A 25,597-nucleotide genomic window follows, 5' to 3' on the forward strand; every position below is an offset into this window, starting at 1 on the left:
GGGCAGTATTATAGTAGTTATATTCTTGTATATAGGGGCAGTATTATAGTAGTTATATTATTGTACATAGGGGCAGTATTATAGTAGTTATATTCTTGTACATAGGGGCAGTATTATAGTAGTTATATTCTTGTACATAGGGGCAGTATTATAGTAGTTATATTCTTGTACATAGGGGCAGTATTATAGTAGTTATATTCTTGTACATAGGGGCAGTATTATAGTAGTTATATTCTTGTACATAGGAGCAGTATTATAGCAGTTTGAGTCTTGTACACAGGGTCAATGTTAGAGGAATTTTATTGGCACTGATTATGAGGTCACATTGATATCATGTACATCCGCTCCTTTTCTCGCTCATGGTTGTGTCTCCACTTTGGTCACTTTCTCCACCTCCTTCATTAGACGAAGACATTGTTCTTCCTGCCAGGGAAGAGCCACACACTGGATGGCCACGGGGAGCCCCACGCTGTCTGTCATAGCCTGCAGAACAAGGGATTGACAATGTAACCCCTACAAGTGAAGATCCTCTGCATCTGGCCGGTGGGACACTGAGGTTTAGCAGGACGCACCTCTTTAAGGAGCTTATCCCAGAAATCCTTGTGATGACCTTCATACATCTTCAGAGCCTCCTCATCCTCATGTGTCACTGTGGTAACAGGTAGGACGCCGGCTGGGAAATCCACCAGATTGTAAAGGATTGTGTAAGATACGGCACCTGGGGTCGTCACAGGAAAATTGTTACACAGTAAGAAGCCACACTGGCTTCTACAAAGATTGCTACGAATGAGAGGAGCAGAAAGTAGCAAAACTCCATTCACCCCACATCTACCCCTTCCCAAATACACATGACGAGAAACAAAACTGACGAGCAGTTAAATTCTGACATCACATCAGCGGGAAATACAACACCCAGCTATAACCCTCATCATCCATAAGAAAACCATCCGTCGCTTGTTTCTCCAGAGGCCGTATGTATGGCTCTTGTAAGCTGAGGTCTCCCTGGGACGTGGACAGTACGGCGACAGCTGATGATCTGGAAGTGGCTTACACTGCCCTACATCTGAGAATGTCACATACTTGACAGCTTTCCAGGGTATCCAATGGTCAGAGCTGGGCCCAGGATAGGGCATATGAGGACGTCCAGGCCATGCGCCCTCCATTGGGTGATGAACTCCTGACGATACACCTGTAATCACAGAGAAAGGTGTAAGGACAATGTCGTGACCTCAGGGGACCTCTCACACCACACACAATCAGGTCCATCTCCTAACCTCAGGGGACCCCTCACACACCATCAGGGCCTTGTACTGTCCTCGGGGACCCCTCACACACCATCAGTGCCTTGTCCTTACTTCAGAGGACTCCCCTACACATCATCAGGGTTGTGTCCTGACCTCGGGAGACCCCTTGCACACTCCATAAACTGAGCTAGGGGGATCCCTCACGCACCATCAGGTCCGTGTCCTTACTTCAGAAGACACCCCTTAACATCATCAGGTCCGTGTCCTGACCTTGATAGACCTTTCACACCATCAATCGGGGCTATGTCTTGACCTCAGAGGACCCCTCACACACCATCAGGGCCGTGACCTGAGCTAGAGGGACAACTAACACACCATAAGTGCAATATCCTTACTTCAGAGGACCCCCTTACACATCATCAGGGCCATATATTGACCTCGAGGGACCCCTCACACCATCAGAGCCGAGTTCTTACTTCAGAGGACCCCCCTACACATTATGAGGGCCATGTGCTGACTTTGAGGGACCCCTTACACACCATCAATCAGGGCTATGTCTTAACCTTGGGGGACCCATCACACACCATCAGGGCTGTGGCCTAAGCCAGGGGGACCTTTCATATACATAAAGGGTCAAGTCCTGACCTCAGGAGACCCTTTACACATTATCAGGACCGCGTTCTGACCCTGAGGGTCCCCTCACACCATCAGGGCCGTGTCCTGACCTTGAGGGACTCCTAGCCAGTTCCAGTGCGGTTCCAGCTGCTTGTGCTCATTACCTCCACCTCCACATGATGTCTCCACAGCTCCTTCACTGAACTGAAGAAAGAGATTAAAGGGTTAATTAAATCCCCTCTCTATGCCTGCAAATATTATTAAATGACAAATTGTGCACCTTGCTGAGGTGCAGGACTAGTGCCCCATTCCACACCTCCCTGGGGTGCAGCTTCATGGGGTAGGGGTGTGGATTAAGTTTAAATGAAAGTAATGCTTCTACAAGAAGAAAAGAGCGTGCACCACTGCCGAAAAGAGCGTTCGCCACTGCCGGGAAGAGCGTGCGCCACTGCCGAAAAGAGGGTGTGCCACAGCCGATAAGAGCGTGCGCCACTGCCGAAAAGAGTGTGCGCCACTGCCGAAAAGAGTGTGCGCCACTGCCGAAAAGAGCGTTCGCCACTGCCGGGAAGAGCGTGCGCCACTGCCGAAAAGAGGGTGTGCCACAGCCGGGAAGAGTGTGCGCCACTGCCGAAAAGAGGGTGTGCCACTGCCGGGAAGAGCGTTTGCCACTGCGGAAAAGAGCGTTTGCCACTGCCGGGAAGAGCGTGCGCCACTGCCAAAAAGAGGGTGCGCCACTGCCGAAAAGAGTGTGTGCCACTGCCGAAAAGAGTGTGTGCCACTGCCGAAAAGAGCGTGCGCCACTGCTGAAAAGAGGGTGTGCCACAGTCGATAAGAGCGTGCGCCACTGCCGAAAAGAGTGTGTGCAACTGCCGGGAAGAGCGTGCGCCACTACCGAAAAGAGCGTTCGCCACTGCCAGGAAGAGCATGCGCCACTGCCGAAAAGAGGGTGTGCCACAGCCGGGAAGAGTGTGCGCCACTGCCAAAAAGAGGGTGTGCCACAGCCGGTAAGAGAGTGCGTCACTGCCGAAAAGAGTGTGTGCCACTGCCGGGAAGAGCGTGCGCCACTGCCGAAAAGAGCGTTCGCCACTGCCGGGAAGAGCGTGCACCACTACTGAAAAGAGCGTCCACCACTGCCGGGAAGAGCGTGCGCCACTGCTGAAAAGAGCCGGGAAGAGCGTGCGCCACTGCCGAAAAGAGCGTCCGCCACTGCCGAAAAGAGGGTGTGCCACAGCCGGGAAGAGCATGCACCACTGCCGAAAAGAGCATTTGCCACTGCCGGGAAGAGCGTGTGCCACTGACGAAAAGAGCGTCCGCCACTGCCGGGAAGAGTGTGCGCCACTGCCGAAAATAGGGTGTGCCACAGCCGGGAAGAGCGTGCGCCACTGCCGAAAAGAGGGTGTGCCACAGCTGGGAAGAGCGTGCGCCACTGCCGAAAAGAGGGTGTGCCACAGCCGGGAAGAGCGTGCACCACTGCTGAAAAGAGGGTCCGCCACTGCTGGGAAGAGCGTGCGCCACTGCCGAAAAGAGGGTGTGCCACTGCCGGGAAGAGCGTGTGCCACTGCCGAAAAGAGCGTCCGCCACTGCCGGGAAGAGCGTGCACCACTACTGAAAAGAGCGTCCACCACTGCCGGGAAGAGCGTGCGCCACTGCTGAAAAGAGCCGGGAAGAGCGTGCGCCACTGCCGAAAAGAGCGTCCGCCACTGCCGAAAAGAGGGTGTGCCACAGCCGGGAAGAGCATGCACCACTGCCGAAAAGAGCATTTGCCACTGCCGGGAAGAGCGTGTGCCACTGACGAAAAGAGCGTCCGCCACTGCCGGGAAGAGTGTGCGCCACTGCCGAAAAGAGGGTGTGCCACAGCCAGGAAGAGCGTGCGCCACTGCCGAAAAGAGGGTGTGCCACAGCTGGGAAGAGCGTGCGCCACTGCCGAAAAGAGGGTGTGCCACAGCCGGGAAGAGCGTGCACCACTGCCAAAAAGAGGGTCCGCCACTGCTGGGAAGAGCGTGCGCCACTGCCGAAAAGAGGGTGTGCCACTGCCGGGAAGAGCGTGTGCCACTGCCGAAAAGAGCGTCCGCCACTGCCGGGAAGAGCGTGCACCACTACTGAAAAGAGCGTCCACCACTGCCGGGAAGAGCGTGCGCCACTGCTGAAAAGAGCCGGGAAGAGCGTGCGCCACTGCCGAAAAGAGCGTCCGCCACTGCCGAAAAGAGGGTGTGCCACAGCCGGGAAGAGCATGCACCACTGCCGAAAAGAGCATTTGCCACTGCCGGGAAGAGCGTGTGCCACTGACGAAAAGAGCGTCCGCCACTGCCGGGAAGAGTGTGCGCCACTGCCGAAAAGAGGGTGTGCCACAGCCGGGAAGAGCATGCACCACTGCCGAAAAGAGCATTTGCCACTGCCGGGAAGAGCGTGTGCCACTGACGAAAAGAGCGTCCGCCACTGCCGGGAAGAGTGTGCGCCACTGCCGAAAAGAGGGTGTGCCACAGCCGGGAAGAGCGTGCGCCACTGCCGAAAAGAGGGTGTGCCACAGCTGGGAAGAGCGTGCGCCACTGCAAATTCTGCTTGTTGTCAATGAATAGAAATATTTAATTGTTTACGTGCAAACGCCAGTAGCTACAGATGAACAAATACATTTGAGTGGAATTGAAATGTACCTGAATTTTCCAAAAATCTGCATTCAGCAGTGTGAATTTTTGTAATTCACTTCCTCACAGATTCAGGAAAATGATGTCCAGTGGCCATGAAGGGTTATCAATCCTTACACTCACCTCACCACCCACCTCTTTGCTCCTCACTGTCACGTGTAGGGTCCTCGCCACATCTTCATGGTCTGATAAGGTTGGGACAGTTCTGTTGATGCGCGTGCAGTCTCAGAGCGCGCAGTCAGAGCGCACAGTCACAGAGCGCGCAGTGATGTCATGACCTTGCACAGAATCCTCCCATCCATATCAGAACATGAAGTTGATGCTCAGCGTGAAAGGCATGAGGATTTCAGCGTGAGGAGCAGAGGATGTGGCGAGGTCCAGCGTGGTGATGTTGAGGGGCGGTGAGGGAGTAGAAGGATTTTTTTTTAACACCTTATGTTTATTATGCGCTGGAGTCTGCAGAGACCCCCGACCCCAGATCATAATAAAGTTACAGTAAATTTGCAACAATAACTTTTTATGAATTACATTTCTGGAAAAAAACAGGCAAATCTGAATTCTGCTTGATGGGCTCATCTCTACCGCTATCTCGTCCTGCCTGAGTCTCGGTCACACAGCCGAGTCCTTGCTGGGCATAATTCACACATCATTATTTCTATGCTAAAACCAGGAGTGTCCCCAAACCGCAGAACAGTTGTCAATCTTTGCATTCTACTTTCCTCTGATTGTTCCTCTCCGAGCTTTGGCTTACAAATAGCGATACAAAATACTGACTTGTAAATAAGCCCTTGCCAGGCGTCAGTCCAGGCGTTCCTCTGTGGGCCAAGACCGGCACTCAGGGGCCACACATCTGTGCGAACAGCACAAGCTTCAGTAAGGATGGAGACAACATGGCGCTCACTGTATCCCTCTGCTAGTAAAGCCGGAATTGAGCCCTTCTTTTCCTTACTCAAGACTTTTCTTTTCATCTCCTGTGGCATGGTTAAAAGTTATTTTTTAATTCCTATTACTTTTGGGATATTACTAGCACTTGTTTTGCCGTCCAGCTTGTCCTATTGCAGGAGGATTGTGAACACCACAGCAGGGATTTTATACTTTCCTTCGTTAAATTAGATTTGGTTCAGGTGATCACCTAATCAGAAGCACAGTAAGTAGAATGAGGTGCACTCTGGTTGGTGTCAGGAACACCGCACTGCACTTGCTCAGGGTGTCTTGAGTACAAAAACAGTGCACAAGATACCTGTGGAGCGGGCAGCAGCGGTGAGGATGTCATCCCCTGAGGAAGAAGTAATATTTACTTTGAGACGCCTTGGGAAATAAATGGTTAATCTTTCAATATAATTTGGAAATGGTATTTTTTCAAGCAGCGCACACAAGTCCATGAATTAGTTCCATAAAAAGATTGATATTTTGGCGGTCACGGAGTGGACCTTCAGACGTGCAGCAAGCTGACCACGGATCTTATATGCTCAACCTCTCCGGAAAAAGGGTGAGTGAATCTCCTACTTCTGTCAATATCAGATAAGAGCCTATTGCGCTCTTTCTGTTCCTACAGTTTATATACATCTTGGTAATGAGTTCAGAGAAAATCACTGCACACGTACAAGAAAACGAATGCTTCAGGTGAGTATTTATTGCTGATAGGTGAAGTGACAATTTAATTCTTGGTAATGAGACACCTTTTTATCGGCCGTCAGTTGAACCAGCGAATATTTTTTTTCACTAAGTCGCAGGATTGCTTTCCAATTACTGATAGATTTCAGCCGGTGTCAGGATTTTTCCGAGCTTTTTGCTCCTTTCTTTCTTCAGGTATTCGATACTTTTTCCCTGTGTAACTTCTCATTATTACACATAATTTATGGCCATCTATGGTGATTCCGGTGTGGATTGGATGGGTTGTTACCAACGTCTGGTGAGCATTTCATGTCAGAGCCTTTAGAAATAGATTTGCTTTGAAAATTGATGGTGTTCAATACTTACTTCACCTGCTGTACCCCTGACACGGTCAATAATACAAACCCCTGACTCAAGTCTATGATTGTCAAATAACAGGCACTGGCTAAGTGATCCAGCAGCTCATCGATGCATGACAGTGGGAGCACATCAGGAGTTGTGATGACATTTAGCCTACTGTAGTCCTTGCAGAACCGGGTTGTCCGTTCATTTTGTGAGACCAGGACTACAGGCAAGGCCCACACACTTTTGGATCACCCCCCGCCATAGCATTATGTCTATCTCCCTTTTGATGTTCTTTGTCAACTCCAGGGAGACACAGTAAACAGATTGCCAGTGTGGTGGGTGATTCCTGGTGTCTATGTGGTGGATGGCTAGCTGCGTCTTCCCTGGTACCAGTGAAGGTGGTCGTGTAGGCCTGGAATACCTCCCTCAGCTGTGTCCAGGGACAACTGCCAGTTGAATTCCAATCCTCAATAGCTCTTGCGTTCTGGGCACTGCGATTTAGAGTTACAGCAGCGATGTAGGCTGTCTCCCAGGGGAACAATACTTTCCCACCATCCTGGCAGGTTCTAGATAAGACTTTCCCACCACCCTGAGAGACTGTGGGTGCCACTTTCACACCACTTTGCGTCCATCCTGAAATACTGTGGTTAACGCTTTCCTACCCTTCTGACAGGCTGGGATGCCACTTTCACAACATACTGACAGGCTGAGGGTAACACTTTCCCAACCTCCCCCAATACCTTAGGAGCAGTGCTAATCATCGGGCAGCTACAGTACCAGCAGCCATGTCACAGTCCATCGTGAAGCTGCACGTGACCACCTTCTTCATGATCCTCATTCCTGTCCCCATCGCCCTTAGCACTAATGCTGGCTCCTTTTAGGGGATCCTCAGCAACATCACCCTGCAGCGTGATATGGCTAAGTTCTCCTGTACAATGAAACAAATTATCATCATGCAAAACATTGTCATCCACATTATCAACATCTGAATTAACTGAAGTACCAGATCTGGGAGGGTTGTCAGAGATGTATTGAGCGACCAACCGTCCCAGATTGGTCCCCAATAAAACATTTGTTGGAAGATTCCCCCTACTTCCCTCAACCCTCTCCTAGTGGGTCGCCCTCCCAGGGCTGTGGGGAACTCGGTACCGGGCCGGTATCAGCGGGGTGTGTCACAGCAGCAGTGACCCGCTCCGTGGCCCTGGGCGCCCAAGCAATGGGGGAATTGAAATGGTGGAATGTGGTAAACTGAATGAATAGTTTGTGACGCCACCTGTGGTGTTCGGCAAGTGAGATGTTGAGCCGACGCTGCATGCAGATCCTCTGGGACTGGTGGGGTGTTGCAGCCAAGATGATGAAGCTCCCCACAGGTGGAGCTGTAGTCCCAGGGCAGTGTAGATGTAGGGGTAGAGGAGAGGCGCAGGCAGTGCAGAAGCTGGCACCCAGATGCAGCGGCACCAGGGGTGTTGTCGCAGGAGTGAATGGAGGACACCAAGGCTTGTAGTTCCAAAGCTTTACTCACAGTCTGTAGTACACACAGGTGCCTGCCTCCATGCTGTGTCCTCCGGGTCAGGGACTCAGTCAACCTCCAGGTCAGATGGAATGCTCCCTTCCAACACTCCACCAACATGTGCCTTTCTGAACGTCTCCTCTTATAGCGCCTTTAAGTGAAGTACTCCTAGTACTGAGTTACACTGGAGTTCCTCCTGACAGATGTTCCCAAGAACTTTCCTTGTACGGCAGACAGCTGTAGCCTGCTTCGGGGGCTCCTTGCTCCTGAGTCCCGGCTCACCATCAAAGTTGCTGTTGTGCCCCCAAGTCTGAGATGGGAATGGTGCATTTACAGCCCACTACTCCTCCGTTGTCTGCTGCAGGACCATTAGTATCCATACAACCTCGGGGACCGGGCCCCGGCCTTGCGCTTAGAACTTCTAGGCAGGGTTCTCTCCTAACCCACGTCCTCTGTTCCCTTTTTACTCCTACGTTCCGTACTAGTCTTTCCTTCTTATGGAAGATCAGGTTTCTGTTCAATGTCTTTCTCCTTCTTTCCTTTCCTGTACCAGCAGACCCAGGTCACTGAGATCTGCTGCAGCACCTCCTTCCTCCATCCCTCTCCCAGGGATCTTCTCTCCTCACTGACTGACTGACCGACTGACCTGAAATTCTAAACCTTCCGCTCTTTTATGTATTCTAACTCCACCCGCCTCCCAGCACGTTTCGTGTTCCAAGCAGGGAGCCACCAAAGGTGCTCTGCTACACTCCAAGTAGGGAGCCGCAATGTGGCTTTGCTGAACTACTGTGTTGTGTGGGATGCAAGTGTTGGAGCATGGTCAGGAGCCTCCAACCTACCTGGATGGTGGGGCACCACACCTCAGGAGGAGGTGCAGTACCTCTGTGGCAACTGAACCCTCAGTGGCGCCACACTAGCACCCCAGTCCAGGAAAGCGCTGACCAGCGGCAATCGGAAACCCCAAATTTCATTGATAGCCAGGGTCTTCCCAAAGATAAGTTCTTCAGGGAACACCAATACAGGGCGGATGAAAGTTTATTCTGCACCAGTGTTCTTGAGCCCCCCAATGACTGTGTCGCCCACAGTAACTGACTACAAGTTGTCACAGGCCTTCTCTCAACTGCCCCACCCACAAAAATAACAGCTGCATTGGGTCCCTTGACCTTGGATATGGAGTTCTTCTTCTGCCTCTCTGGGCAGGTGGTACTAATATGTACAGGTTGGTTGCAGGTAAAGCACCAGCAAGAATCAAATGTCGGCCGGGAGCCAGATGGGGCGATACCCCCGGAGGAGCACATAGGGTCACCATCAGGGCATTACCGCCCTTACTGCTGTATGGGGCCCGGTGAACAACAGTACAGAAGGGGGCCCGCAGGTCAGGGGCCCCGCTCCTGAGCTTCTAGTCATCGGGCCCCAAGTGCTGTGCGCTGCGGCCGAAGCACTGAAGAACCTGTAGTGACGTCATCATTACCACAGGCCTTCACCATTAATCAGCTCCGCCCCCTGATCACATGACGACGACATCACCACAGGTCCTTCAGCAGCTCACACAGCAGCGGCATCTTTGCCGGAACATGGACCATGTGTCTCCATCCTGCCAGGGCAGATGGAGGCACAAGGGCAGATTGGACTTTGGAGACATGGGGGACAGGACGGAGATGGGCAGGATTGGAGACACTGGGGGCAGTATGGAGATGGGGCATGATTGGAGACACACGGGCAGGATTGGAGATACAGGGGGCATGATTGCAGACACTCTGGGGGCATGATTGGAGATACAGGGGGCATGATTGGAGATACAGGGGCATGACTGGAGACACTGGGGGCATAATTGGAGACACGGGGGCAAAATGGAGACATGGGGCATGATTGGAGGCACAGGGGGCAGGACTGGAGACACGGGGCAGAATGAAGACACGGGGCAGGATTGGAGATGGGGCAGGATGAAAGACATGGGGGCAGGATTGGAGGCACAGGGGCAGGATTGGAGACACGGGCAGGATGAAAGACATGGCAGCATGATTGGAGACACAAGGGGCAGAACGGAGATAAGGGGCATGATTGGAGATACAGGGGGCAGGATGAATGATATGGGTCATGATTGGAGACACGGGGCAGAATGGAGATATGGGGCATGATTGGAGACACAGGGGGCAGAATGGAGATATGGGGCATGATTGGAGACATGGGGCAGAATGGAGATACTGGGCATGACTGGAGACACAGGGGGCAGAATGGAGACACGGGGCAGGATGAAAGACATGGGGGCATGATTGGAGACACTGGGGGCATGATTGGAGACCTGGGGCAGAATGGAGATACCGGGCATTATTGGAGACACGGGGCAGAATGGAGATACGGGGCATGATTGGAGATACAGGGGGCAGGATGAACGATATGGGTCATGATTGGAGACACGGGGCAGAATGGAGATATGGGGCATGATTGGAGACACAGGGGGCAGAATGGAGATATGGGGCATGATTGGAGACACACGGGGCAGGATTGTAGACACGGGGCAGAATGGAGACACGGGGCAGGATTGAAGACACGGGGCAGGATGAAAGACATGGGGGCATGATTGGAGACACGGGGCAAAATGGAGATACGGGGCATGATTGGAGACACAGGGGGCAGGATGAAAGACATGGGGCAGGATTGGAGACACTGGGGGCAGGATCGGAGACAGATGGGGCAGGGTTGCAGACAGATGGGGCAGGGTTGGAGACAGATCATGTAGGATCATGGGGCAGGATGGATACAATGGAGACTGATGGGGAGATCATATGGGGCAGAATGGATACTCATGAGGGTAGGATGAGAGAACATATGGCTGAAGCCAGGAGTGCAAAACACGGGGGCCAGGATGGGGGATATTATTACCTTAAGGGCTAATTAAGGGATATTATTAATGCAGTGATGTATTTATTTTATGAGTATACTGTTTTAAATGGGGGGTGGTCCTGTTACTGTGCAGAGCGACACTATGTTGCCTTTTTTTCTTCATGTGGTGTGATGTAGAAGTTGAGAAAAAAATAAGTAATGTGTTCTAGAAGTGGAGCTCTAGATAACTGTGTTATTTCCTGCAGAGACGCGTTCTGGCTGGAAGAAGTGATGGCGGTCTGTGCTGGATGAAAGATGAAAAGCAAAGATGAAGGACTTCACCTAGAGACATCACTGGTTAGTCAGTGTGTTACCTATACACTGACACTATACACTGCATACTATATACAGAGGTCCTGTGTATAATGTCACCAGTGATCACTGTATTACCTGTACATTATATACAGACCTCCTGTGTATAATGTCATTGATCACTATATTACCTGTACACAGACACTGCATACTAAGTACCGATCTCCTGTGTATAATGACACTTATGGTGATAGTATTGTGTTTTTTTATTACTGATCAGTATAGTATTCATTCACTATGTGGTAATATGTGGTCTGGACATGGTGTTGCGGTATTTGTCCCTTGTATGTGCTATTATTTGGTCACTTTGTGGTGGTTATATGTGGTCTGGTCATGGTGTGGTGGTATTTGTTCCTTGTATGTGATTATTTGGTCACTTTGGTAGCAATATGTGGTCTGGTCATGGTGCGGTGGTATTTGTTCCTTGTATTTGATATTATTCGGTCACTGTGGTGGTAATTTGTGGTCTGGTCATGGCGCAGTGGTATTTGTTCCTTGTATGTGATATTATTCGGTCACTGTGCTAGTAATATGTGGTCTGGTCATAGCGTTGTGGTATTTGTTGCTTGTATGTGGTATTATTGGTCACCATGTGGTGGTAATATGTGGTCTGGACATGGTGTGACGGTATTTGTTCCTTGTATGTGATATTATTGGTCATTTTAAAAATTGAAAAATAAAAATATATCTAAATTGTATTGCATATTTTAACAATATTTAATAGGTTACAGTAGAGTAGAGCTCGGCCAAAAGTGTCTACCATGTTATGGTGGCGGCTTAAAAAAATCTTTTGGCCAAAACAAAAGCAGCCGGTTATCTGTGTGATCTGGTGATGGGAACTGTTGATGTGTGATTGGTGAGAAATGGAGTTTTTCCAAGAGAAAGCGGTGGGACTGTGGACAGTTTGAGGGGTGGAGGCGGGGCTGGGGTGGAGCCTGGGCGGAGTCTCAAGTGGGCCCCGAAAATTTTGCCAGTATGGGGCCCTGAAATTCCTAGTGGCAGCCCTGGGAGCACATCACAGGGGCATTGGGTGCTGCTTACCTCCATTTCCAGCTAGTGACAACTGACTTATGCACCTCACATATATGACTGGCCTCATAGGTACCGACAATCTGTGCTACTTTAGCAGTCTCCTTTGGCTCCTGGTCTATCACGAACTGTCACACCTCCAAAGGGCAAAATTGCAGAAATTGGTCCTTTACTATCATGTCCTTCAACTCCTCGAAAGTAGTAATGTAATGCTAAGTAGATATGATTTTTTGGAACATTCTAGAATCTCCCATTGCTACTCTACTGATGAGAAAATCAGCCTGTCATAGCTGCAGCATCCCCCCCTCCTTAGCAGCTGTGTGTGTGTCCTCTCTGCCTACAGCTCTGTGTCTGAATTGGTAATAGGACACCGGCCATTTCCTGTGTAGCTAAGGAATGTTGATTAGCTAAGGGCCCCGTCACACATAGCGATCTCGCTAGCAAGATCGCTGCTGAGTGACAAGTTTTGTGACACAACAGCGATCACACCAGCGAGATCGCTGTGTGTGACAGCGATCAGCGACCGCCCCCCCCTGTCGGTATCGCTGATCGCTGCAAGAAACCTCTGGACATTTTTTTGCGTCGCTGACCTCCCGCTGGCCAGCACGCATTGCTGCGTGTGACAGGCGGGAGACCAGCGATCAGCTGTAAAATAATAAAAAAAATAGAAAATATAGTTATTCTCACCTTCCGACGTCCCGCGCAGCATTCCCGCCTCTCTCCACGCTCCGGTCCCAGAAATCCTTTGCAAGAATGACCGCGAGACTTCGTGATCCCGCGAGAACGGACGTCATCGTGGTAATTCTCGCAAAGGATTACTGGGACCGGAGCGTGGAGAGAGGCGGGAATGCTGCGCGGGATGTCGGAAGGTGAGAATAACAATATTTTTTATTTTAATTCTATTTTTGACATGAATATGGCATCAGCGCTAACGAACACAGCGATGCCGTGCGCGCGGCGTCGCTGTGCTAATCGCTGGTGAAGCTGTCTGTTTGACAGCTCACCAGCGATCACATAGCGACTTACCAGCGTTCCTGACACGTTGATATCGTTGTCGGGATCGCTGGTAAGTCGCTATGTGTGACTCCAGCTTAAGTGAAAGAATGTCTGTCTTTGTTTGAACCATGCGGGGCAAGCATATGAATGAAAGATATTAAAATAAGCCTAGCGCGGGCTCCGGTCGCGACAGAAAAATGAAACGGACATTTCTGTGATCTGCACGGACCCGGCTTCTCTACGGTGGCTCTTGTGAAGTTCTAACACCCCCAGAAATGGAGATATGGATTACTCCCAAATGGTATAACGGAGCTACTGCATGTTTGGTTTTTAATTACTGTATTCGATAAACTGGGAAAAATGATACCATTGCGTGTTTATACGAGCTTTCCTCGTCGAGATATAGTTAGTGTAAGTTTTTAGTTGGAGTGCAACTTAGAGAAAAGGGGGGATGAACCTCTCCAGCCAACCCCTTCTGTGATGTCACACAGCAGAGGCCATAAGGCATGCCGGTGAACAAACCAGGCAGTTAAGCTGGAGTTTTCCTGCTGAAAGGACCCACCAAATGTCAGGAGATGTCTGGCTGGCGGCCTGCCCATCCCCCGGCCACATGGTTTTCCTAAAGACAATTGAGCAACTGTAAGTTTAATTTCTGCTTTTCATCCCTGTTATTTTATATTTGCAATGTACATATCTAATGTCTCAACTTTGTAACAACTTTTTATCTATGTAATCACTGCCCGCCTTTGGGGAATAAATCATAAAATTATCAGTCTGTCTTCATGCTCTAAGAAATGAACACGTGCCTGTAGATAATTATGCTACTGAATTGGGTTGGCTTCGAACCCCTCTATTAAGTCTATAACTTAAGCAGAGAAACCAGGAGCTGGTGGCGGCGTGGTGTGTTTGGTTGGTTGCGCTAGCTGGCAGTAAGCAAGGGTCTTATATCCTAATTGGGTGGCTGAGGCCAGAGCATTGATAATTCCCTTACTGCAGTGGTCTAATCGCCTGTGCACAACAAGCAGCCCGTCTGGCGAATAATTATCCTAGGTGTAGTTCCCTGACTGACCTGAGGATAAGGGGGCGCCGTAGAGCTGCGAGTTCCAAAGTGGAACTGAGAAAGTGGGATATACATAAATCTCCGCAGTTCTTGGAAGGTTGTTATCAGTGGTGGGGCATCCAAAATAACCCCCATGCGATAAATTGTTAGGACAAGACTAGCTTGATGTATTTTTGTCACATGGTGCCAGTGGTGGGATAACTAAGATAAGCCCCCACTGAGCCTGTGATCGCCGTGTGCTGGCAGTGTGTCACGTCCCTCCGTCCATGACATACCCGTATCAGCGGTGGGATCGTGACATATTGGTGTCAGCGGTGGGATCGTGACAGGTAATCTATAGACGGGCCCACTTGTCAAAGCTGGTTCTGAGCCCGTCCACTATATCACCAAAATTTCACATTGGAATGTCTGGAACTTTTTGTGGTGCTCTTCAGGGATCATCTGATATTCCTTATCAGGGCCTGCTTGATGGCATCATTGTCTCCATCTTGTTCTCGAGGAGGTGCGGGAAACACCTCCAGAACTTTGCCTTGTAGGCCTGGGGTTACGTATAGATAGAACCCATTGGTCATCGGGCAAGCGGTATTGACTGCAGCTCAACTTTCCACAGTTTAGACACATCAAGAGCTCTCCAAATGCAACATGACACCCACAGAACATTCCATCAAAATGTGCCTTCCAAAACGATACTCCATCCATTCTGAGCCCTGCTGTATGCCCACACAGTAGTTTTCTCCCACATATGGGGTATCTGTACACTCAGGAGAAATTGCGCAACAAATTTTGGGGTCTATTTTTTCCTGTTACCATTGTGAAAATAAAAAATTTGTGACTAAAAAATTTTTGTGGGGAAAATGTGATTTATTTTTTTTTTATTTTCATCGCTCAACATTATAAACTTCTATGAAGCACCTGGCATTCAAGGTACTCACCACACATCTAGATAAGTTCCTTGAGGGGTCTATTTATAAAATGGGGTCACTTCAGGTGGAGGATTTCCATTCTTTAGGTAAATCAGGGGCTCTCCAAACGCGACCTGGCTTCTGCTAATGATTCCAGTAAATTTTGCATTCAAAAAGTCAAATGGCACTCCTTCCCTTCCAACCCTGCCATTTGCCCAAACAGTAGATTTCCTCCACATCAGGACAAATTGTATGATGCATTTTCACCTGTTACCCTTGTGAAAATACAAAAATAGGGCTAAAAAGACATTTTTGTGGCAAAAATTTAATCTTTTAATTTTTATGGCTCAGCATAATAAACTTCTGTGAAGCACCTGGGGGTTAAGGTGCTCACCACACATCTAGATAAGTTCGCTGATGGGTCTAGTTTCCAAAATGGGGTCACTTTAGGCACATCAGGGGCTCACTAAACACATCATGGCCTCTGCTAATGATTCCAGCTAATTTTGCATTCAGAAAGTCAAATGGTGGTCTTTCCCTTCTGAGCCCTGCCATGCACCAAAACAGTAGTTTTCCCCCACATATGGAGTATCGGAATACTCAGGAGAAATTGCACAAGAAATGTGGTGTCCATTTTTCCTGGTATCCTTGTGAAACTTAAAAAATTGGGGTCAAAAGTACAATTTTTGTGAAAAAAACTTAAATGTTCAATTTTTCCTTCCACATTCCATTAATTCCTGTGAAGCACCTGAAGGGTTAATAAACGTCTTGAATATGATTTTGAACACCTTGAGGGTGCAGTTTTTATAATGGTGTCATTGTTGGGTATTTTCTGTCACACAGCCCCCTCAAAGTCACTTTTGTAAATTTTTTTGGAATATTGAGAAATTGCCAGTCAACTTTTATATTTTATCTCATATAACTTCCTAAAAAGAATGTTACAAAAATGTTCCTGATGTAAAGTAGACATGAGAGAAATATTATTTATAAACTATGGTGTGTGACATAACTGTATGGTTAAAGGGCATCAAAATTTGAAACTTGCAAAATTTTCCCTACATTGTCATCAAATTTCTGATATTTTCACAAATAAATGCAGGTCATATTGAACGAATTTTACCACTATCATGAAACACACTCAGAATCACCGGGATCCGTTGAAGCGTTCCAGAGTTATGACCTCATAAATTGACACTGGTCAGAATTGTAAAAATTGGCCTGGTTATCAAGGTGAAAACAGGTTTCGAGGTGAAGGGGTTAATATTCTGCTTGATTTTGCTTCATTTTATCCATAATGAAAACTATGATATGGCTTTATAGATTTTACAATTACATAGATGGCAGTTAACTATGGTATTCTGTTAATTTGGGCTTTTCACTTCATCTGCTTATCCATACACTGCTCAAAATAATAAAGGGAACACAAACAACAGAATGTAACTCCAAGTCAATCAAACTTCTGTGAAATCAAACTGTCCACTTAGGAAGCCGCACTGATTGTCAATCAATGTCACATGTTGTTGTGCAAATGGAATAGACAACTGTTATTGGCAATTATCAAGACACCCTCAATAACGCAGTGGTTCTGCAGGTGGGGACCACAGACCACATCTCAGTACCAATGCTTTCTGGCCAGTGTTTTGGCATGTGACATTGATTGACAATCAGTGCTGCTTCCTAAGTGGACAGTTTGATTTCACAGAAGTTTGATTTACTTGGAGTTACATTCTGCTGTTTAAGTGTTCCCTTTATTTTTTTGAGCAGTGGGTATATATATATATATACACACACACACACATACACATACTAGTCTATGCAGTTAGATTCATTGCATCTCCCCAGTGGAAACTAATATGATAGGTGATTATCACTTAAGTTCGACACTTTGATTTGATCTTAAAAACAATGAATAATTGGACAAAGTCAAAGTTAATAAACTTCTCATGATCCGTCATCTCACCTCATTCCCTGGGTGTTCTGAAGAACCAAGGAGAGTCTGGGAAACTGCGGAAAGAAAAACTTGACAGTAAAACAACATAACTCCACAGGGCTCCACATCCCTCCCATGTGACCACGCCCTCATAACTGGCGCCAAGAGCGGTGCAGAAGTGATCGGTGGCACTCAGCAGTGGGGAGCACAGAGAGCAGTATAAAAGTGACAGGTGACATTCACCATTGCACCAGGAGCGGTATAGACGTTATTAGAGAGGAGCTCCCACAACTGTTACCACTTTTCACTGATGACACCAGAGAGATCAGCAGATCCCGCCGCTGTCACCAGTTTGTCACGGGACGCAACTCAGCTGCCTCCAACTGTCAGGGCAATTACGCAATTCACTGATTAAGGATGGACGCCACAGCGGCTGCTCCCACTACTAGGCCACTTATTGGGGAACTAACAGTGAGTGTATGGTATATACACAACGGATTCCAACTCATGGGATGTACAGTTGTGGCCAAAAGTATTGACACCCCTGCAATTCTGTCAGATAATACTCAGTTTCTTCCTGATAATGAGTGCAAACACAAATTCTTTGTTATTATCTTCATTTAATTTGTCTTAAATGAAAAAACACAAAAAGAATTGTCCTAAAGCCAAATTGGATATAATTCCACACCAAACATAAAAAAGAGGGTGGACAAAAGTATTGGCACTGTTGGAAAAATCATGTGATGCTTCTCTAATTTGTGTAATTAACAGCCCCTGTAACTTACCTGTGGCACCTAACAGGTGTTGGCAATAACTAAATCACACTTGCAGCCAGCTGACATGGATTAAAGTTGACTCAACCTCTGTCCTGTGTCCTTGTGTGTACCACATTGAGCATGGAGAAAAGAAAGAAGACCAAAGAACTGTCTGAGGACTTGAGAAACCAAATTGTGAGGAAGCATGAGCAATCTCAAGGCTACAAGTCCATCTCCAAAGACCTGAATGTTCCTGTGTCTACCGTGCGCAGCGTCATCAAGAAGTGTAAAGCCCATGGCACTGTGGCTAACCTCCCTAGATGTGGGCGGAAAAGAAAAATTGACAAGAGATTTCAACGCAAGATTGTGCGGATGTTGGATAAAGAACCTCGACTAACATCCAAACAAGTTCAAGCTGCCCTGCAGTCCGAGGGTACAACAGTGTCAACCCGTACTATCCGGCGTCTGAATGAAAAGGGACTGTATGGTAGGAGACCCAGGAAGACCCCACTTCTTAAACCGAGATATAAAAAAGCCAGGCTGGAGTTTGTCAAAACTTACCTGAAAAAGCCTAAAACGTTTTGGAAGAATGTTCTCTGGTCAGATGAGACAAAAGTAGAGCTTTTAGGGCAAAAGCATCAACATAGAGTTTACAAGAGAAAAAAAGAGGCATTCAAAGAAAAGAACACGGTCCCTACAGTCAAACATGGCGGAGGTTCCCTGATGTTTTGGGGTTGCTTTGCTGCCTCTGGCACTGGACTGCTTGACCATGTGCATGGCATTATGAAGTCTGAAGACTACCAACAAATTTTGCAGCATAATGTAGGGCCCAGTGTGAGAAAGCTGGGTCTCCCTCAGAGGTCATGGGTCTTCCAGCAGGACAGTGACCCAAAACACACTTCAAAAAGCACTAGAAAATGGTTTGAGAGAAAGCACTGGAGACTTCTAAGGTGGCCAGCAATGAGTCCAGACCTGAATCCCATAGAACCCTGTGGAGAGATCTAAAAATGGCAGTTTGGAGAAGGCACCCTTCTAATATCAGGGACTTGGAGTAGTTTGCCAAAGAAGAATGGTCTAAAATTCCAGCAGAGCGTTGTAAGAAACTCATTGATGGTTACCGGAAGCGGTTGCTCGCAGTTATTTTGGCTAACGGTTGTGCAGCCAAGTATTAGGCTGAGGGTGCCAATACTTTTGTCTGGCCCATTTTTGGAGTTTTGTGTGAAATGATCAATGTTTTGCTTTTTGCTTCATTCTCTTTTGTGCTTTTTCATTTAAGACAAATTAAATGAAGATAATAATACCAAAGAATTTGTGTTTGCAATCATTTTCCGGAAGAAACTGAGTATTATCTGACAGAATTGCAGGGGTGTCAATACTTTTGGCCACAACTGTATATATACCTGTTAGCACCACGCAGGACCCTGCTCTGACAGGCAGGGTCTCCAGTGTGTCTCTTCACTCACTCGTGCTACGGACAGTTCTTCCCTTCCCCATGCTCTGCATGCTTCCAGACGGTCCTCTAGCCATGTCCTTAGGGCACGTGCGCTTGCACTCCCGCCCTCTTAAATTTCCTCCCCAGCCAATGGCTGTGGGACATTATGTATATATTGCTTCCTACCCACTGGGGAGGTGCCTGAGCAACCTTCCTGTTTGCAGTCTATGTTGTGTAAGGTCACATATCTGTCCCTGTTGCACTCTGGTGCAAATCCCGCCTGCTGCACTCTGGTGCAAATCCCGCCTGCTGCACTCTGACACAAACTCTGTCTGCTGCACTCTGATACCAACTCTGTCTGTTGCACTCTGACACAAACTCTGTCTGCTGCACTCTGATATGAACTCTGTCTGTTGCACTCTTATTTGAACTCTACCTGCAGCACTCTGATACAAGTTCTCCATCCAGTCTGTCCTTCTGGGTCCAGCTGCTGCATGGCCGTTGGTCTGTCCTGGAGTGGTACCTGGCGTTCATCGGGAGCCAAATCTAACCTCACCATCAGAGGCTCTAGTGAACAGTCCGGTGTTCGCTTATTTACGCCCCCAGGCTCCCCGCAGTCTGTGGCACAGTAGTACCACAAACAACGTCTGTGACAATAGCCTGGTACGGTCACTGCCAGCTCCGCAATAACAAAAAGGAATCACTAGTATCTGCCAACACTAATTGTTTCTATAGGACAATTGGACACCCATTACGGATAGTGTAAGGCTTCAGGGGTGCGGTTTACAAAGCAAGAGGAACAGGGCTATTACATGTTATATATTTAATCCTGAAAGGTAAACAGTGTTTATAAAAATATAAGATTAATAAAATGGGAACAAAACAATATGATATATACAATTACATAAAATATAAAGAAATAATGAGAGAAAATTACTAAACCTGACGTCAAGCAAATTGCTGAGAGTTTAGTAGAGATAATCACTCCAATTGGAATAATGGAACACTCTCACAGCGAACTGTGTGTTGCGGAATGGACAGAGACCCAAACTTCCATTTTTATTAGCTCAAGGCTACACCCATGTACCTCGCCATGATGACCTCATGTGGGGGCTGATTGTGGGATAGGCTAGGCCATTTAGAATTTTATGAGATCCCCAAGATACAAGATATCTGTGCCCCTGGAGGGAAGGGAAGTCAGGGAAATTGAGGAATCTGAGTTGGAGATTTGGCTTACCGACTCCACAGGCCTGTGCAAAACCCCAATATTCATCATCACAGACTGCTGGCTCCAAAAGGTCTAAGAGCTTGCCTTTGATCAGAGGAAACATATGCCTGAGAAGCATACTTCCCTCCCCCTTCCCTCTTTGATTAACCAAATCTCAGACATGCTGTCTTTTTTCCAAAGAATTTCTCTGATGTGATTCCCTGATCAATGCAGGAGGTTCCTACTCCAATGGAGGGTTAAAAGAAAGCTCTCTCTCACATCCTAGTTATAATTAGTTTTTCTATTCCCATCTATAATTAATCCCATATGTTCAATATGGAGTTTTACTTCAATGGAGGTTGAGGTGTTAGTTCTTTCTCTCTTCCCATATGTTCAATTTGAGGGGGACATGTCCCTACACCGAAGAGGTCTATATGGATTTTAATTTTTCTATTCGACAAAGGCATTTCCCAATTAAGGAGCACGAGGGGAGGTATACAAGAGATAAGTGACATCTAACATTGAATAGCACCAGATGGGTATAGAATAGATTAGTGACACTCACTAGCAGGGAGCAGCAATAGGTGACAGCAGTGAGGAGAACCAGGGGCGGTATAGAAGTGATAGGTAACATTCACCAGTGGGGAGCACCCGGAGCAGTATAGAAGTGATAGGTAACATTCACCAGTGGGGAGCACCAGGAGCGGTATAGAAGTGATAGGTAACATTCACCAGTGACGAGCACCAGGAGAGGTATAGAAGTGATAGGTAACATTCACCAGTGGGGAGCACCAGGAGAGGTATAGAAGTGATAGGTAACATTCACCAGTGGGGAGCACCCGGAGCGGTATAGAAGTGATAGGTAACATTCACCAGTGGGGAGCACCCGGAGCGGTATAGAAGTGATAGGTAACATTCACCAGTGGGGAGCACCAGGAGAGGTATAGAAGTGATAGGTAACATTCACCAGTGGGGAGCACCCGGAGAGGTATAGAAGTGATAGGTAACATTCACCAGTGGGGAGCACCAGGAGAGGTATAGAAGTGATAGGTAACATTCACCAGTGGGGAGCACCCGGAGCAGTATAGAAGTGATAGGTAACATTCACCAGTGGGGAGCACCAGGAGAGGTATAGAAGTGATAGGTAACATTCACCAGTGAGGAGCACCAGGAGAGGTATAGAAGTGATAGGTAACATTCACCAGTGGGGAGCACCCGGAGCGGTATAGAAGTGATAGGTAACATTCACCAGTGGGGAGCACCCGGAGCGGTATAGAAGTGATAGGTAACATTCACCAGTGGGGAGCACCAGGAGAGGTATAGAAGTGATAGGTAACATTCACCAGTGGGGAGCACCCGGAGAGGTATAGAAGTGATAGGTAACATTCACCAGTGGGGAGCACCAGGAGAGGTATAGAAGTGATAGGTAACATTCACCAGTGGGGAGCACCCGGAGCAGTATAGAAGTGATAGGTAACATTCACCAGTGGGGAGCACCAGGAGAGGTATAGAAGTGATAGGTAACATTCACCAGTGAGGAGCACCAGGAGAGGTATAGAAGTGATAGGTAACATTCACCAGTGAGGAGCACTAGGAGAGGTATAGAAGTGATAGGTAACATTCACCAGTGGGGAGCACCCGGAGCGGTATAGAAGTGATAGGTAACATTCACCAGTGGGGAGCACCCGGAGCGGTATAGAAGTGATAGGTAACATTCACCAGTGGGGAGCACCCGGAGCGGTATAGAAGTGATAGGTAACATTCACCAGTGGGGAGCACCAGGAGCGGTATAGAACTGATAGGTAACATTCACCAGTGAGGAGCACCCGGAGCGGTATAGAAGTGATAGGTAACATTCACCAGTGAGGAGCACCAGGAGCGGTATAGAAGTGATAGGTAACATTCACCAGTGGGGAGCACCCGGAGCGGTATAGAAGTGATAGGTAACATTCACCAGTGGGGAGCACCAGGAGCGGTATAGAAGTGATAGGTAACATTCACCAGTGGGGAGCACCCGGAGCGGTATAGAAGTGATAGGTAACATTCACCAGTGAGGAGCACCAGGAGCGGTATAGAAGTGATAGGTAACATTCACCAGTGAGGAGCACCAGGAGAGGTATAGAAGTGATAGGTAATATTCACCAGTGGGGAGCACCAGGAGCGGTATAGAAGTGATAGGTAACATTCACCAGTGGGGAGCACCAGGAGCGGTATAGAAGTGATAGGTAACATTCACCAGTGGGGAGCACCCGGAGCGGTATAGAAGTGATAGGTAACATTCACCAGTGGGGAGCACCAGGAGCGGTATAGAAGTGATAGGTAACATTCACCAGTGAGGAGCACTAGGAGCGGTATAGAAGTTATAGGTAACATTCACCAGTGAGGAGCACCAGGAGCGGTATAGAAGTGATAGGTAACATTCACCAGTGGGGAGCACCAGGAGAGTTATAGAAGTGATAGGTAACATTCACCAGTGGGGAGCACCAGGAGCGGTATAGAAGTGATAGGTAACATTCACCAGTGGGGAGCACCAGGAGCGGTATAGAAGTGATAGGTAACATTCACCAGTGGGGAGCACCAGGAGCGGTATAGAAGTGATAGGTAACATTCACCAGTGGGGAGCACAAGGAGCGGTATAGAAGTGATAGGTAACATTCACCAGTGGGGAGCACCAGGAGCGGTATAGAAGTGATAGGTAACATTCACCAGTGGGGAGCACCCGGAGCGGTATAGAAGTGATAGGTAACATTCACCAGTGGGGAGCACCCGGAGCGGTATAGAAGTGATAGGTAACATTCACCAGTGAGGAGCACTAGGAGCGGTATAGAAGTGATAGGTAACATTCACCAGTGGGGAGCACCCGGAGCGGTATAGAAGTGATAGGTAACATTCACCAGTGGGGAGCACCCGGAGCGGTATAGAAGTGATAGGTAACATTCACCAGTGGGGAGCACCCGGAGCGGTATAGAAGTGATAGGTAACATTCACCAGTGCGGAGCACCCGGAGCGGTATAGAAGTGATAGGTAACATTCACCAGTGGGGAGCACCCGGAGCGGTATAGAACTGATAGGTAACATTCACCAGTGGGGAGCACCAGGAGCGGTATAGAAGTGATAGGTAACATTCACCAGTGGGGAGCACCCGGAGCGGTATAGAAGTGATAGGTAACATTCACCAGTGAGGAGCACCCGGAGCGGTATAAAACTGATAGGTAACATTCACCAGTGGGGAGCACCAGGAGCGGTATAGAAGTGATAGGTAACATTCACCAGTGGGGAGCACCCAGAGCGGTACAGTAGTGATAGGTAACATTCACCAGTGGGGAGCACCAGGAGAGGTATAGAAGTGATAGGTAACATTCACCAGTGGTGAGCACCCGGAGCGGTATAGAAGTGATAGGTAACATTCACCAGTGGGGAGCACCAGGAGAGGTATAGAAGTGATAGGTAACATTCACCAGTGGGGAGCACCAGGAGAGGTATAGAAGTGAAAGGTAACATTCACCAGTGGGGAGCACCAGGAGAGGTATAGAAGTGATAGGTAACATTCACCAGTGGGGAACACCAGGAGTGGTATAGAAGTGATAGGTAACATTCACCAGTGGGGAGCACCCAGAGCGGTATAGAAGTGATAGGTAACATTCACCAGTGGGGAGCACCAGGAGAGTTATAGAAGTGATAGGCAACATTCACCAGTGGGGAACACCAGGAGAGCTATAGAAGTGATAGGTAACATTCACCAGTGAGGAGCACCAGGAGCGGTATAGTAGTGATAGGTAACATTCACCAGTGGGGACCACCAGGAGAGGTATAGAAGTGATAGGTAACATTCACCAGTGAGGAGCACCAGGAGAGTTATAGAAGTGATAGGTAACATTCACCAGTGGGGAGCACCCAGAGCGGTATAGAAGTGATAGGTAACATTCACCAGTGGGGAGCACCAGGAGAGTTATAGAAGTGATAGGCAACATTCACCAGTGGGGAACACCAGGAGAGCTATAGAAGTGATAGGTAACATTCACCAGTGAGGAGCACCAGGAGCGGTATAGTAGTGATAGGTAACATTCACCAGTGGGGACCACCAGGAGAGGTATAGAAGTGATAGGTAACATTCACCAGTGAGGAGCACCAGGAGAGTTATAGAAGTGATAGGTAACATTCACCAGTGAGGAGCACCAGGAGAGTTATAGAAGTGATAGGTAACATTCACCAGTGAGGAGCACCCGGAGCGGTATAGAAGTGATAGGTAACATTCACCAGTGTGGAGCACTAGGAGCGGTATAGAAGTGATAGGTAACATTCACCAGTGAGGAGCACCCGGAGCGGTATAGAAGTGATAGGTAACATTCACCAGTGAGGAGCACTAGGAGCGGTATAGAAGTGATAGGTAACATTCACCAGTGGGGAGCACCAGGAGCGGTATAGAAGTGATAGGTAACATTCACCAGTGGGGAGCACCAGGAGCGGTATAGAAGTGATAGGTAACATTCACCAGTGGGGAGCACCAGGAGCGGTATAGAAGTGATAGGTAACATTCACCAGTGAGGAGCACTAGGAGCGGTATAGAAGTGATAGGTAACATTCACCAGTGAGGAGCACCCGGAGCGGTATAGAAGTGATAGGTAACATTCACCAGTGGGGAGCACCCGGAGCGGTATAGAAGTGATAGGTAACATTCACCAGTGGGGAGCACCAGGAGCGGTATAGAAGTGATAGGTAACATTCACCAGTGGGGAGCACCAGGAGCGGTATAGAAGTGATAGGTAACATTCACCAGTGGGGAGCACCCGGAGCGGTATAGAAGTGATAGGTAACATTCACCAGTGGGGTGCACCAGGAGCGGTATAGAAGTGATAGGTAACATTCACCAGTGAGGAGCACTAGGAGCGGTATAGAAGTGATAGGTAACATTCACCAGTGGGGAGCACCAGGAGCGGTATAGAAGTGATAGGTAACATTCACCAGTGAGGAGCACCCGGAGCGGTATAGAAGTGATAGGTAACATTCACCAGTGAGGAGCACTAGGAGCGGTATAGAAGTGATAGGTAACATTCACCAGTGGGGAGCACCCGGAGCGGTATAGAAGTGATAGGTAACATTCACCAGTGGGGAGCACCAGGA

The 25,597-nt window shown here is 48.3% G+C and overlaps 1 protein-coding gene across 2 annotated transcripts in view; it reads right to left on the bottom strand.

Moving 5' to 3' along the window:
• Positions 1–282: 282 nt before the first annotated feature.
• The window catches only part of LOC141076467 (fatty-acid amide hydrolase 1-like), a 213,455-nt gene continuing 188,140 nt past the window's right edge, over positions 283–25,597 (bottom strand). For both annotated transcript variants that reach the window (XM_073563939.1, XM_073563938.1), the window contains 5 exons: positions 17,113–17,156; positions 2,024–2,063; positions 1,081–1,189; positions 573–718; positions 283–483 (listed from right to left, as the gene is read on the bottom strand). In XM_073563939.1, the coding sequence (XP_073420040.1) occupies positions 358–483; positions 573–718; positions 1,081–1,189; positions 2,024–2,063; positions 17,113–17,156 (465 nt within the window). In that variant the 3' untranslated portion in view covers positions 283–357. The remainder of the gene's footprint in view (positions 484–572; positions 719–1,080; positions 1,190–2,023; positions 2,064–17,112; positions 17,157–25,597) is intronic.

This window comes from Dendrobates tinctorius, unplaced genomic scaffold, assembly GCF_039654945.1.
Source record: "Dendrobates tinctorius isolate UK_male_01 unplaced genomic scaffold, ASM3965494v1 ptg000410l, whole genome shotgun sequence".
Taxonomy (NCBI): domain Eukaryota; kingdom Metazoa; phylum Chordata; class Amphibia; order Anura; family Dendrobatidae; genus Dendrobates; species Dendrobates tinctorius.